Below are 14,619 nucleotides of genomic sequence, written 5' to 3'. Positions count from 1 at the left end.
TGCAGAGTTGCATGTTGTAGCTATCATGGCAGTGATGCTCTGGTGCTGATCCCTAAATAAGATTTCATCCCCTGCTCCATGGATTAGAGCAGTGAAAAGATTCAGCTGTAACATATTATCGTCTTCACGTGCGGGGGAAAAAAATGGAGCGGATGTCATGGCTTTGAGACTGTGATATGTCTGTTACAGTCTTACACTGCTCCTCACACAGTCTCTCAAATTTCAAGGTCTGTTGTAACGAATGAAACCACCGGGGGAAAAGAGTCAAGAGCAGTGACACACAGGACTTACTTCAGTCAAGTTTTGAAACTGAGTAAGCTACCTTCCATGGTCTCTGCTTTCTCACATTGTCAACTGGAGCTGACAGAACAAAACAGTATAGTGGCATTCGATATCCCACAACACACTGTTCCCCAGCTCTTTCTAATAATAGTAAGCATTTGAGATGGCCACCTGACTCTATTCTGAACTACCATCTGCATTTTCTGCAATTTCAAGCAAAGTGTGCTAAAACCTCACATAAGAAATTCATCATCTTCAGTTTTGACGTAGTTTTCTTTCTATAGTGCTTGCACCAATGAAGACAGGCTAACTTTTTTAGTCATGCACCTCTTTACATACATGTCTGCCTCGTGCCTGAAAGAGAGTGCAATGACAGCCAGTCTTCACTTGAAAAAAGTATTAATGTCAATGTGTAACATGCACAGAGATAAATCAAATGCACATTTTGTTCTGCCTTGTTTGGAATACTGTGATAAATTGTTTTACTGAAACTGTATGTAGATGTTCAGAAACAAAACTTTTGTTTGACCAAAACAATAACCAGACCAGCACATTCTCTTTATATGTCAACTATTGCTATTATTATAAATACCACCAAAAACTTTCCATTAAAGCATGTAGGATTTAAATTTGAACTAAAACTGCAACAAAACAGCAACTATTTTGATCAACAATTCAGCATTCGAGTCATTGTTTTAGGGGTGGGGGAAAATCCCAAATACGTAATATATATGTTGAATATTTTTTCCTTTTCTTTAGTATTCTATGGCAGTAAACTAAATATTGTTGTGGACAAAGTAAGAGCTCACCTTGGGCCTTTGGAAACAGTGAGCTATTATATTATAGAAATAGTGAACCATTTCTCCATTTCTGTCATTTTATGGACCAAACAGCTAATCAATCAATTGAAAAAAACGATTGACAAATGAATCTCTAATAAAGGAAACTGTTTTTTGCAGACCTTTTGTGAACTGTTTGACATTATAGAATTCTCTATGGGAAAATGATGAAACTGAATAAGGGATTCATTGAGTAGTGAGACAGTCACTAATTCAATATTCAACAAGAATCTAAGTTTTACGATCCATGACTGATGCAGCCTGTGAAAGAAATGACAACGCTCCTCCTTCTTGATATCATTACTTTTCAATTGCTGCTGTTCTGAAGCAGAGACACAGCTCACTCATATGCTCCAAATGGCAAACATCACTCTCCTGTCATGTCTTAATAAAGCTGTAAGAAACATTTACAAAAAAAAGTCACCTATGTCTTAATGACCAAACGACCATTATTTTAACAGATGAAGCCAGCAATGTTACATATTTCATGTCTGAAAAGGGCTAAGGCTTGAGCACAAAGTGTGGAGCGGGGCTGAGCTATTCGTTCTCACACCTTCTAGGACATTACAAGTAGGTAATGGTGAGTTGGTTCATTAAGCTGAGCCTGTGGTGTAGCTGTAACGTTTCTTCAGCTGAGTGGTGGATGGTTTCCCACACTGCACAGCTGGAGGCAATTGGTCAGGAGATTTTCTATAGTCGTGTGCTCTTGGTTGCCTGACCTGTCATCTGAGCAGAAACAGGTGAAGCCATTCTTTGCCGCACCTCTACACCTCCTCGAGTGTGCTAAACTGCAGTTATATGGATATTGCAGTGCTGCTCAGTCACAGAGGTGAGGTCAATAGTGTGAACAAAGAATTTGCAATGGAATTAGTGGTGGCTACTTTGTAGTAGAATGAATGTACTGAAGTACCAGTACTCATGTACAGGAAGAAAGAGCAGACAAAATTGGCATTATGGTGCTTTTACAGTTTTTACACTTCACCGTTTTTCTACACAGAAAAAAGGGCATGCAGTGGCCAGCCCCAAAGAAAAGATTTCCACACCGATATAAGCCAAGAAATATACTCCGCTAAGAATGTCAGCGGGATCTCTATTTCTAGCCCACTCGAGCTTCTGGACCTGCCCTGCCTTTCTCCTCAAATTAGCTTTTCACCTTTAATTATCCAGTGTCTGGCATGGCACAGACTCGAGACAATGTTGCACACACCCATTAACACAAAAAACCTGTTTGGTGAAAACAAATGCCTTCTGCTTCCCTTTTTGAAGTTCGTTTAACAATGTCCTCGAGCCACCATTTTCCAGTGTGTGAGGAAGTGCCGGCAAACAAGACATCCATCAAACTGACAGACAAAACAAATTACAAAGCAAACAGAACCTTAATGTGTCAGCAGAGCTAATGGTGTCAAGGCTGGTTGGCAGTAGACCCAGACACTCGCATGCTGCGGCTGTCACACTCGTATATGGCCTTGCTCTTCAGCTCACACAACGCCCAACTGAAGAAGAGCAAGGGATGACTTCTGAATAACACTCAGGTATTAGTACCCTACACACTATTAACAATGCATCAAACTTTGATTCATAAAAGTCCATTTAACCGCAGCGAGTGAGAACAAGAGGCTTTCATGCAGGTATGATCTATCTGCACTGTGGCTTGTGCTCACAAGTGAGATTATTCTTTAAATGAATGATGCCGTCTTCCTAAAGCCAATAAAAGTGTAATTACATGCCTTGGGCCTTGGTGACAAAGCCTGTGCTGGTGACAGCTATCTGGAAATGAGGAAGAAAGGATTACCTTCACTTTTCATCGAGCTTTGGCATGATCATCTCTCCACAGGGGTCACCTTGGACGAAATGCCACAATTTTACCAGTCATTAAACTCTTAATCCAGCCACAGTGTGTGGACTTCGATCTCATCTTTCAAAGCATTTCTGGCCTTATATCACTTCATGCTGCCTTTGCACCATAGCCACCCATTATGATGAAAGCAAAGGTGAGAAACCCCTGCTGGAACAGTTATGACACAGAAGAAACCATAGATTGAAGTTCACAGTGATTCAACATTTTCTCATTTCATACATTTTATAGGCTTAAGTAAAAAAAAAAAACTATCCTTGGCAGGTAAAGCAATGTCCTGAGAATTACTCTGCTTTACACTCATTGCCTTAAGGGTAATATTCTACAAGTTATTTTGGTCGCTGCAGAAAAACGTGCTCTCGAACTTTTGCAGGGCATCAGCTGGAAGATTGCAGAGATCACTTGTTAATATTCGTCCTGCTGTATTTGCAAAGCAGAGCCATTTACATATTCAGAGATAGGGAGATATTTTTCATGGCAGGCAAACTGAACATGATAAATTAGACAATAAACACTTTAATTCAGTAATACAGAAGTGCACAGAGGCATAATGTTGTGCTAAATATGACTTTACAATGACAACCTGCAGAGCAACACACAAAGGTCTTTCTTTCACCCAACCAGCCATTAGCCATACAGCCACCAACATTTTTTTCTTAGGTTTTTTAACACTTAATACACAATTTTCAGCCTGACTAGAGCAGAAACTGTAGATGTATAATCATACATACATACATACAATACAACAAGATACAGCGTTAACCAAATAAGTGTAATTCACTGGCAAATACTTTCAGATACTTCCACAATATAACATAACCTACTTTATTCTCATTTCAAATTAAGTGTATTCAATAATGTATCTCAGGCATAATATCTAGACAAACATTTTAAGTCTGAATATTGACACCAAGATGTGCAATCAGAGTTAAGCACTCAATATTATGGGTTAAACTAATCTTTTTCAACAATCTGACTGCTACAAGACATAAAACTAAAAATGTATTACTGACGACTACAAGTAAGCCTGACTGCTTCATGTGTCTGTTCTTGAGAAAACTCAATACTGTGCTGCTGGAGTTCACTGCAGTTGGTAACTCAATAATGGCAACTCGCTGATAATATGGTCATATTTAAACATGACCGATAACGCCGCTGTGATTTTAATCAATCAATCTTAGTAATGAGAACAGGAAGTTAATCCATTGTTATGCATTATTCGTCAGTAAATTAAGGTCTTTGGGGTTAATTAACTAGTGGGCTAAGGACAATGTTAATAATGCAGCACTAATATAGGGCAGGTAATAACACACTTGAGAATGTCTTTCCCAACTCCAGCTTTCAGTTCTTTTAAAAGTAGACTATAGCAGATATATGCTGACAGCTCTAGTCTTCTTCTTCTTGCGAGGGCACTCATTTCTTTGCTTTAACAGAAAATGTTATAGACCCACTTACGACAACAAGTACCTCCATACTGAAATAAGCAGAGTAACTATTTACAGTTTATGGAAATGTAATGAATGACAGTCCCCCTTTGCTTATCGTATTTAAGCTTAATCACCCAAAAACACAAAACACAAGTAAACACGAGTAATTTATTTCATCATCATTTTCTGGTTGGATACTTTTTCTTTTTTTTTACTTTTAAATGAACAAAAGGAAGAAACAATAATTAGTCATCAGTACAAATATTTTATAAATGAAAAAAGGCATGGTTGTGAAGTTCAGTTTCTCAGAGTCTAGCCACGTTAATGTGCCCTTGCCGAACTGTGCATGTCTGACTTGGCAGTTGACCCCCTGAGTTTGACCCAAAATAAATGGGTTTCCTTCAGATGCCAATCTTCACACCGTACATTGTCTGAAATAACACAAAAACTGTTTTTAAAAGTGACTGTAAACAGCATCTGCCATTTTAGTGACATCTTTGTGAGGGCAAGAGAAGGGATCTGGATAAGATGCAAGCTAATGCAAAATGTAAAGAGGGCTTTGTGGACACCTTAATCTGGCAGTGAAAATCCCTTGCTTCATATAAATACTGCACTGACATATTTCCCAGAAAGCCAGAGCTTTTTGCAGCATCTCCTGGGGTCCAAAATGACATTCAGCATCGGGTTGGACATACTTTCTACAGCACGGCAAGAAGCAAAATGTAGTCCGCTATGCTTTCCGTAGAACCACATTTGACCTAACAGACTGCCTACAGCTACTGTAAAGAACAATACCAGTGCATTTCATTTGATATCAGTGTGGATCTATTGTAGCTGGAAGGTCTGGTCAGGATTTAGACAGCTCCAGCAGGAAATAAATACTCCAAGTTTAAATGCAGTTTATCCCTGTATCACACATGTCAACTGTCCTCATGGCATAAGCTGGCTGTCCTAAGTTTGTTTGAAGGACTGACCATGGTACCTTCCTGTATATGGTAACATCGTGTGCGTACCATCTGTAATACTATAATGAAAGAAATGTAACTTTGAAAACGACAATAACCTTGGATACAATATTTTGACAGCTGTTACAGATGCTAATGTACGAGTCAATCATGTGAGAGGTGTTTTTTTTTGTTGTTGTTTTTTTTTTTTTTAAACTGACCACACATTAAACTAGACGACATTGACTATTAAAGACAGGGAAGTCAGAATAATACCAGTATGTTCCTTTGAGCTATGTTCCTCCATCGACTGCTCCCATTGTTTTAACGCGTACCTCCAGCACAGGCGGCCTTATCTGCATCCCAGCTCTGAGCTGGCGCAGGAAGAGGCTGTTGCTCAACACACTATATTGGACAAGACAGTAACATGGAACATTTAGAGGAGGATGGAGAGGGTACCGTCGCACCAGGCTTGCCAGCTGTGATAATGATGTATAATTTAATTGAAGGCTGTGCTTCTATCCTCCATAGAACTCAAACCGCTCTTCTCTTGTCAATGCATTATTCAGGCTAATGGTGACCCTGAAATAGAAAAAAGCTTCTTATCTCTTTAAAGTTTTATTGCAGAGAGCAAAGAGAGGTAAAGAGGTATATGGAAAGAAAGTGAGTTGGAGCGAGGCAGAGACTCACAGATTAGGTAAAAAAGCTTACTGAGATATAATATAGTATATAGTCTACTGACATGTTTGGTAAAAGATTCCTGTTTCTGACCATGACATCATCATCTTCCTGGCAACAGAATTCAGTTGGACAGCGACTCTATGATGTTATTCTATCCCCACATTTCTATGGAAATAATAAAGATTTAAGCAAATTCCTTCGATGGCAAGTTAAAGAATATGATTCACGCACTCTGCGTACTACGTCAGTCCTATTGCTGTATTAAAAATATTCAATTCAACCATTTAAAGAGTAAAACTTTGGTTCCATCACAATCATCAGCATGACCATCATTATCATCTCTAGTGAGCGAATGAGAGAGAAGCAGGATGGGAAGATATGGAGCGGCATAAAGCAGTCATGCATACACCATTACACATGGACCATCTTCACATGTGATCACATGGTATCCTGCAACAAGTCAGGGAATGACGGGGTGAAAGGGTCCATGGCAGTAAAACGCACCCACTTCTATCCATCACACTAAGTTGTCATATTTACAGTCTGAAATTCACCCATAAAACACTGTTATTGTAAAGTGTAATTTCCAGTGCAATTAGAAATCAGCTTCATTAGTGTACGTGTGACTGGAATGTGGCAATTAAGCTGGGCTGTACGGCGAGTGAGTTGGGGTGGTGAGGAGGAGGAAGTGCAATACCCAGTGATGGCACTTTACCAATTTACTGAATCAGTTATTTAACTGCCTCAGTCTGTAATTGCCCACAACAATTAATCTTTCTTCAGATTAATCCAATATACAATATATTTTTTTAACATATGATAAATCCCTCATTTAAAAGATTAAGATTACAAAGCTACGTGTTGAAAATGAATTTATATGCTTAACTGTGTAATATCAAGATTACATAACCTGTTACAGTGTTGAATTATTATTATGACTGGCAACTACCAACATCACTTTGGCAAGTGTGTGACAATTATTACTAATAATGAAAATAATATGTTATAGCTATGTTGCATGACCGTTATCTGTACTGTACATTCAGTTACTTTAAGGCTGGTTGGCATCAAGACAACTTTATCTTGGAGTTGGTGAAGATGGTAGAGGTTTTAGGACTTGTAGGGCAATTTACAGAAAACATAATCAGAAAATTCGATTCCAAACCAACATGTAGCTCCTGAACTCAGGAGACCTTGCATTGCCAGCATCCATGCTTGCATAAGTTTATTCTGTTGAACTGAACTGAAAACTGTAAAATATTGGTATGCTATCAAAAAATATATGAGACAAACAACACTAAAAGCAACAACAGACAGAATAGTAATACGATGATCTAGTGTAAAATTACTCAAACAAACCGAAAGCCAAACAACACGTACAAACATACAGTAGGTCAGAGGCCAGAGACTAACTAATAGGTGAACACTGTGCCATGTGACAATAGGAAAAGCAGTAAATAACAAAATAAATGTTGGCTGCCTTCCATTGAGCTGCTCACGTTCAGGCTCCTGGTGTTGTGTATGTTGGCTCACTGTCATGCCAAAGCCTTCCTGGGGCATTTGAATAAAACAGAGTAACACCTGTGCTTTTCTTACCATGATAAGCAAAACTGTCTTGTTTAGGTGTACAGTGCTAGAAATATGCATGTTGTTTGGAGGAAGAATACATTTCTTTCAAATGAATTAATGATATGTTAATGTTATGGTAATTATGTTCCCAGAATTCTCAACATTTGCATGCGTGTGTATTTTACATAGATGTATGTTGCATATGATTTTTCACAACACCCTACAGTCAGAAAGAGCAACACTCAGTGAATATCTGACAGTCCTCTACTGCTCTAAATTGGGTAGCAACAACATTTACCTAATCTTGACTCAATCCTGTTACTACTGTATCTGTAATCTCGCCCACACTTTTCAGTTAATACACATTAGATTTATTTCTAACAAGGCGTAGGCGTACAAAATTAAAGCAAGTACATTTGGGAAACTGATTCTTCTCAACTTGCAGTGGCACAAAGTTTAATGATCTAATTGGATTGAACGAGGAACAGCAGGCGTGTTTTCTGCCTTTCTAGCCTTTTTCATAATGAGTATTATTGAGTAATTACGAGGGAGCAAACTCTGCTTCATTATAAATGTACTTGCTGGCTGTCTTGTAAACATTTTGTTAGTAACATCAAGTGTTTGGGACAAGTGAAAATTTGGCCTACATTTTTACATTAGCATACATAGGATGCTGGAATCGGCTCTGAGAGTTCTCACTAGTGAAACCAAACTGAGTCAGTCAGTAAAACGTCACAGGAACAGATAGTGAGTGATTTTCCCTGTGCTCTATGACAGCCATCACTGTGTTCCCTGCCCCAAGACATGAGTCAAAACATATTAACTGAAAGTAATGGCAGTGATTTAATTTTTTCAGTCAGGCTGTTGCTTAATTTTCCCCCATTAGTTTGTATAATATTTCTATCCCCACAGCCAGTTCTGCCTTTCTGCCAGGGCTAGGTCATGAGTGGCACATTAAGGGGCTGGGGATTATATCCATTAATAGTAATTCTACATAAAGAGAAGAGCGGTTCTTAAAACAATGAACTTAAGTCTTGAATATATGCAAACCATTTTGTGGTACTAAAGCACTCAGAACAATACAACGACATGCTGTAAGCTATTTTATTTTCCACCAGATAACAGAAAATAAATAGAAGTGACTAAAGATGCTCCAGAAAAATTGTGACTCTAGCGGACAAAATAAATAAACATTTGACGTGAGAAGAAGCTGCTAAAGCACTGGTCAGACTTTTTATGCAGAAACAAATTAAATTGTGTGAGGTATTGCATTTTTGTCATGCAGTTTTGTCAGCTCTTTATGTTACACAATAGCTTATCGATGTTTTGGTACTGACCAGTCAGGAGCCAGGACTGATTTAGTACCGGTTCTTAATACCCATCGCTACAGGCAACAGGACTAAAGTTTAGCCATATCATCTTCCACTTCATTAGAAAGAAAAGATGAAAGTGAACACACTGCAATAATCCTTCAACCCACAAGAAAACAGTGTGTACAAACACCGGCAACAAATAGAATAGGTCAAAGGTGAAGCAGAGAGTTGTTCTCTGAACTGTGATGGACAGTTTGGGTAACAATTTTAATGTTCACCTTCGTTTTCTCTTCAAAATAAATTTGGCTAAAATCCGGCTTTGTTTGAATCCTGTATGATCATCTGACTGATTGTGTTTCTATCACAGTGATATCTCAGCAGATACTGAGAATTATTTTTTAATAAATCTCAAAGTTAGTGTGGCTACTATTTGAATAATGACTTCACATCATCATTAAATAGTGATTTTAATAATTAAAATCATTTAGAATGAGAGTTGCAAATTTAATTTGAATGGAGGCAACATGAATAATGTTGTAAAGTTAATGTTAAAGAACATTTTCAGTCTACTGTAGATGGTTGCTTTATTCTTTCTTGCAGCCTGAGCAGCCCTGAATAGCACTAATTGCACTGTTATTGAGTATGTGCAGACACAGTGATGAAGTAAGCAATTTGGGCTGTTGATCTGTAGTTTCTACACTATGCCTGTGTGAGTAGGGAGTGGTAATATTAATTCCTGCTCTCCTCTACTGGTCTATAAATCTGATACTCTCTCACTTCAGTTGCAGACACACAGCAGTGGGAGACAGAGGAGTGTGAGTGGTATTTCTGTAATAGGTGTTGGTCACCCCTCCTTACCATTACTCTTTCACTGACTGCCTCAGCAGGTCCCTGTTTAGTAAATCAGTTGTTGAGAACATTGCGAAAAATGACCCTGTTTCTAAACCTGGACTTGTCTACGTGTCGTTTGTCTTCAGAGCTTTGGGCAAACATGGCCAGACTTTTCTCCACCTGGTACTGTCTTCACATTACCATTTATTGTAGTTTGGTTGGATTGTTATACTTCCAATTGGATTTCCCTCCTATTGCCAAGCTCATTTCAATCTCGGCTGCCCCTGATCTGGGCGCCTGTGTGATATTAGTTATGGAGGCTCTCTCTACAGGGTGGTATGAGCATAAAAAGGAACAGTAATTTGCTGGATTCCGGGTGACGTCAAAGATCCATAGAAAGTACATGGAGTGTTTCTGGAACACAAGATGTACAGAACCAGTGCGGCACTCTCTAGAGGTGCAAGGACAATAAATAATGTTTTGTTACAAACGTCACCATATTACAGCTGGTACACCTGGTGTTAATCCACTGACTACCCACAGTCAGCTGTGCAAAGATGGCACCTGCATACATAATCAGAACTATACAAGAAACTTATGCATACAATCTTACATTTGTTTGGATATGTTGGTTTTGCATTGTCCTATAAGGTGACTCTCTACCGTGCTAAGATATTAAAAGACAAAAATGGACTCTGCTTACAGAACATGGCAGGAATGGAATATAATATGCATGAAAATAAGAATCATTGTGTTTTTATTGCCTTAGAATGAAAGTTCTGCAAAGTTGAACTACCATGTTTCTACAGTAGCCCAGAACAGACAAACTAAAATCTGGCTCTAGATGGTTTGTTGCACATATCGCAAGCTCTATAGTTTCCCTTCACGCTCGGAAGAAGCGAGAAAAAAAAAAAAAGAGGGTGCAATCTGCAACTACACCCTACAGTATTAGAAGAGAAGTCACTAAATAGTAGGGCAGTAGAAGCTGAGTACAGTCTATAAAAGCCCAAATGAACCCAGTGCATCAGGACTCACTGGGTTTGCAGACTTCCAACTCCACCTGTTCAACTTGTCACTATTTGAAAATGTGGTGACTGCCATAAATGCAAGATGACCAGACAAATACAAACTTTCAATAGCTACCTCTCAAACATAAAGAGGGTAATTGACAAGATAGATTCTGGCGAAAGATCACTTGTTTATTCACAGATTAAGGATAATGATTTGACTACTAGGTGCCCCCCTCATTGTACAGTCTGAGCCTTAAAGTACACTGGTCAAATAACTATTGTGGTAACATGAGGCTCAGGCGTGTAATTCCTAATGAGGGAATAAGATGCATTTTGCGTGCACACCTCCAGCGTATCTATATAAATAGTAACAGAAGAGAAAATATTGACAATTTAGATAACACTGTGCTGCTGTAAGTGACACAAGTGTGAAAACCATGATGTTAAATGTGATAATGAGTGGCAATTTACAGTCAATGAAAATCACTGCTGGTGAGAGAAATCCAATGACAGTATGTTAGCATGCAAATGAAATGTTAAATAGCTCTTCCGGCCCAATATGTTCCATGGGTAATGATGGGAGATCCATAAGCATGTCAGCCCTGCACAGATCGTACTGCAGTCATGGAAAATATTAGTCTCTCTAGAATGTGTCACAAAACTATAATTAAACAAGCAGGGTTGGGATTCAGAGTATGGTTGTGGAATGATTTGTTCAACTGTGCACTGATAGGGATTGAGTCTATGGCTTAATTACACCAAGAGGTGTCACTGCCCTCTATTTCACAGGAGATCAGTGATAACTGGGATTTCATACTGTATCTGTTTTTACCCTAGGTTTATAGATTGCTGATTCATATTTGCACCAAACACATAAGATTTCAACCTTGAACACGTTTTATCCATCATTTCAAGTGAATGTGTGTTGTTTCTGAAAGCTCTGGGAGAATTAAACTCTCTTCCTCTCTCGTTTTATCTGCAAAATGTCCCTTCCTTCATAGGTTGTTGTCACACTGACAGCAAACATCTTGCAAATTAAATTATTGTGAATTGGTATGACCTATTTCATATGTAAACTCTAACAATTTACACACATATGAGCTGATTAAAGTAAGAGAAGAAGTGGACATCAAAGGAGAAATTCTTTCATTGTCCAAGACTTGAGAGTGTGCAATATCAATCTGAGAGCGTGACCCGAGTCATTAACTCAGAACTTCTGTGTGGTAATGATGCATGTCGGTGAGAAGTGCGTGGAAACGGTGCAAGGAGGGCGTAAAAGACATACATTCAAAGAAATGTAAAGCAGAGAACAGGTGAGGCAGAAAAAGAGCAGAAGCAAAGTGGCAAAGAATCATTAAATAGATCACAGTGGTGACACTGCCTCTTTGAAGACACACATCCCACTGAGCGTGAGCCTCGAGTGCTAACAATGCCGACAGGCTGCAGGGAGCATCTCTCAGCCTTCTCACTGAGCACTAGCACTAAGATTAGAGGTTCCTTTAATCCGACAAAGGGGATTAAATGCTACAAGAGAGGCGAGAGGACCGCTCCCACGGAGGGGCTGAGATGAATTATTAACACCTCTCCTCAAGACTAGTGATCTAAGTCTTTAAACCAAATATCACAGGTCTAAGACTGTGGTGGCATGTCCTACCAACCAAACATTCCAGGGTGCACAGATAAATGCGATCTCGCTCAACACACTCAAAATAGATCCTTAAAACACTAAAAGACAGCAGCAGAATAATAGAAGTCTGATGAAATCAAAAAACTATGAAACGTTCATCGCTAGCGCTGAAAAGTTAGACAAAACCATTCAGCGGACATAAGTGGTCATCACTTCCTCCTATGCTCTATAAAAACAGGTCAACTTCCTTTGAACACAGCTCAGCTGCCACAGTGAGTCATAACCATGAAGACAAAAGTATATGGATGAACATTATGTATTAAGTCCAGACCTTAACATGGATCCGAATATGGTGGCACAAAACATCCAAATCCAAAAGTGTTTCAAGGCAAGGTCAGTCTATGATCATGTCATCCATAATTTTAACAACGTTCCACCCAAGATCACCTGAAAATGTCCATCAGATCTTCAGTTCATTTAAAACATAGAGATACAAAGCAGCTCTGCATCTCTAATCTAACATGACAAACATCTGTCATGGTTGCCCATCATCACTTACCCCCCTTGTTCCATCTGCCTTTAGTCCTTGCTTGATAGGTGAGTTCGGGACAGCCAGACAGCACCAAGAGAAAAAAAACAAGTTCACACACAGAAAGAAATCCAGACTTTGCCCTGGAAAACATGTCCAAGAGTTGCTGGCAGTCGAGTCACTTTCACATGGCTGTGTTTCCTCCTAGAGCGGCACGGCTGTGGCGCATGGTAACCCACGCGTGGGCTGTCATCATCAGTCACGCTGGTGTCAGCAGTGGGTCTCTAGTCCTACCATGCTGCTTCTGTGATGCCCCGGCTGGGTGCTGGTCTTTCACTGATGCTGGAGCTCCGAGTAAAGCCACATCTCTCCCTTCTGTAAGCTCTGCCTCACCAGAGCGCACGGGAACCAAACGGGAACACACAGCTTGCCACGCGACGGCACGACTCAGCTTCGCTCGGCACAGTGCATAGGAACTCGCTCTCACTCAAGCTCACACACACACACCACACACACACTCACACACACTCCCTCTCTCTCCGTCTCTCTCACGCTCACTGCTGCCACCGCTGTTGATGCCGATCCTGCTGCTGAAGCTGCTGCTGAATTATTTCCTGCCCTCCTCACTCTGGGTTTCAGAGGGAACGCATTTTTCCGCGTGCTGTCTTTTGCTTAGAGCTTCACATCGTGGAGGAGACGAGAGGTGGTAGCACAATCCAGCTTCTGCACTCAAGAAACAATTCTTCATGGGCGTGTTGACTGAGGCTGTCTGGTAGTGTAAACCAACAGACAGGCAAGTCAGAATAGCAGGTCGTTGGTGAAGGCAAAGGGGGCAAAGGTAAGACATGGTCCATATTTGTAGAGATGCTCTTTATCAGGAAAGCATGTGCCCGGAGATTGCATCACTCTTGCCAAAGAAGAGAGAAGGAGAAAGAGAAGGCAGGAAAAAGACAGTAGGAGACCAGAAAAGAGCACTACGGTAAGGAAATTGTAGGGTTCTCATCTATTGACCCATCCTACCTTCTTTTGGACAGCTCATGGTCAAAAATGTAGTAAATATTCTTGTACCCGTGCAGTCAAAGTCAAACTAAATGCAAGTGTCTTGTACGGATATTTATTTATACAGTAGCTGAGCAGGTACAGTCTACAACGTGATTTGATCTGTGAAAGAAAATGTGGTATAAGTCAAGTTTACAGATTACACAACCTTGTCATTTCAACAGCCACACGAGTTCAAGAAGTTGTTGTGGACAGTTTAAATGGTAATGAAGTCATGTTATTTCACAAGCCATGAAACTAATGGTTATATTATTCATTATCAATTAATCTGTCAAATAATTATTTTTGTGAATAAAAAGTCAAAAATACTGGAAACTACATTTCCCATAGCCCAAAGTAACGTCTTCTAATTCCTTGTGTTATAGGTGTTGGCCAGAAAATATTTGGCATTTTGGCAAGACAAATTGCAATTAAACAATTCAACTAATGGATTAATTAACTGATCATATCCATTACATATCCCCATCATCAGACCACTGTAGCTATCATATAACTTCAACCTCGTTAAAGTAACTCCTCCAAGTTAGGACTTGTGGAAATGCTAACTCCTCCAGCAGAGCCAACATAAACGTGTTAACAAATTAAAGACATCCATATTCTGATTGAGCCTTTTTGGATGTGAGGCCCACTCTTTATCGAGATACTTGCCAGAT

At 39.6% G+C, this 14,619-nt stretch overlaps 1 protein-coding gene across 10 annotated transcripts in view; it reads right to left on the bottom strand.

Annotated features, from left to right (window-relative positions):
* The window catches only part of robo2 (roundabout, axon guidance receptor, homolog 2 (Drosophila)), a 292,597-nt gene that overhangs the window by 235,245 nt on the left and 42,733 nt on the right, over nt 1–14,619 (bottom strand). For 2 of the 10 annotated variants that reach the window (XM_027280137.1, XM_027280140.1), the window contains exon 1: nt 12,938–13,628. The exons of 1 other annotated variant lie outside the window; for it this stretch is intronic. In XM_027280137.1, the coding sequence (XP_027135938.1) occupies nt 12,938–13,061 (124 nt within the window). In that variant the 5' untranslated portion in view covers nt 13,062–13,628. Of the gene's footprint in view, nt 1–12,937; nt 13,629–14,619 lie in introns of those variants that run through there. 7 more of the 10 variants (XM_027280131.1, XM_027280132.1, XM_027280134.1 and 4 more) reach the window with 5 other exon arrangements.

This window comes from Larimichthys crocea, chromosome VII, assembly GCF_000972845.2.
Source record: "Larimichthys crocea isolate SSNF chromosome VII, L_crocea_2.0, whole genome shotgun sequence".
Lineage (NCBI taxonomy): Eukaryota > Metazoa > Chordata > Actinopteri > Sciaenidae > Larimichthys > Larimichthys crocea.
The sequence above is the reverse complement of the archived record's forward strand: the minus strand, read 5'-3'. Positions and strand labels throughout refer to the sequence as shown.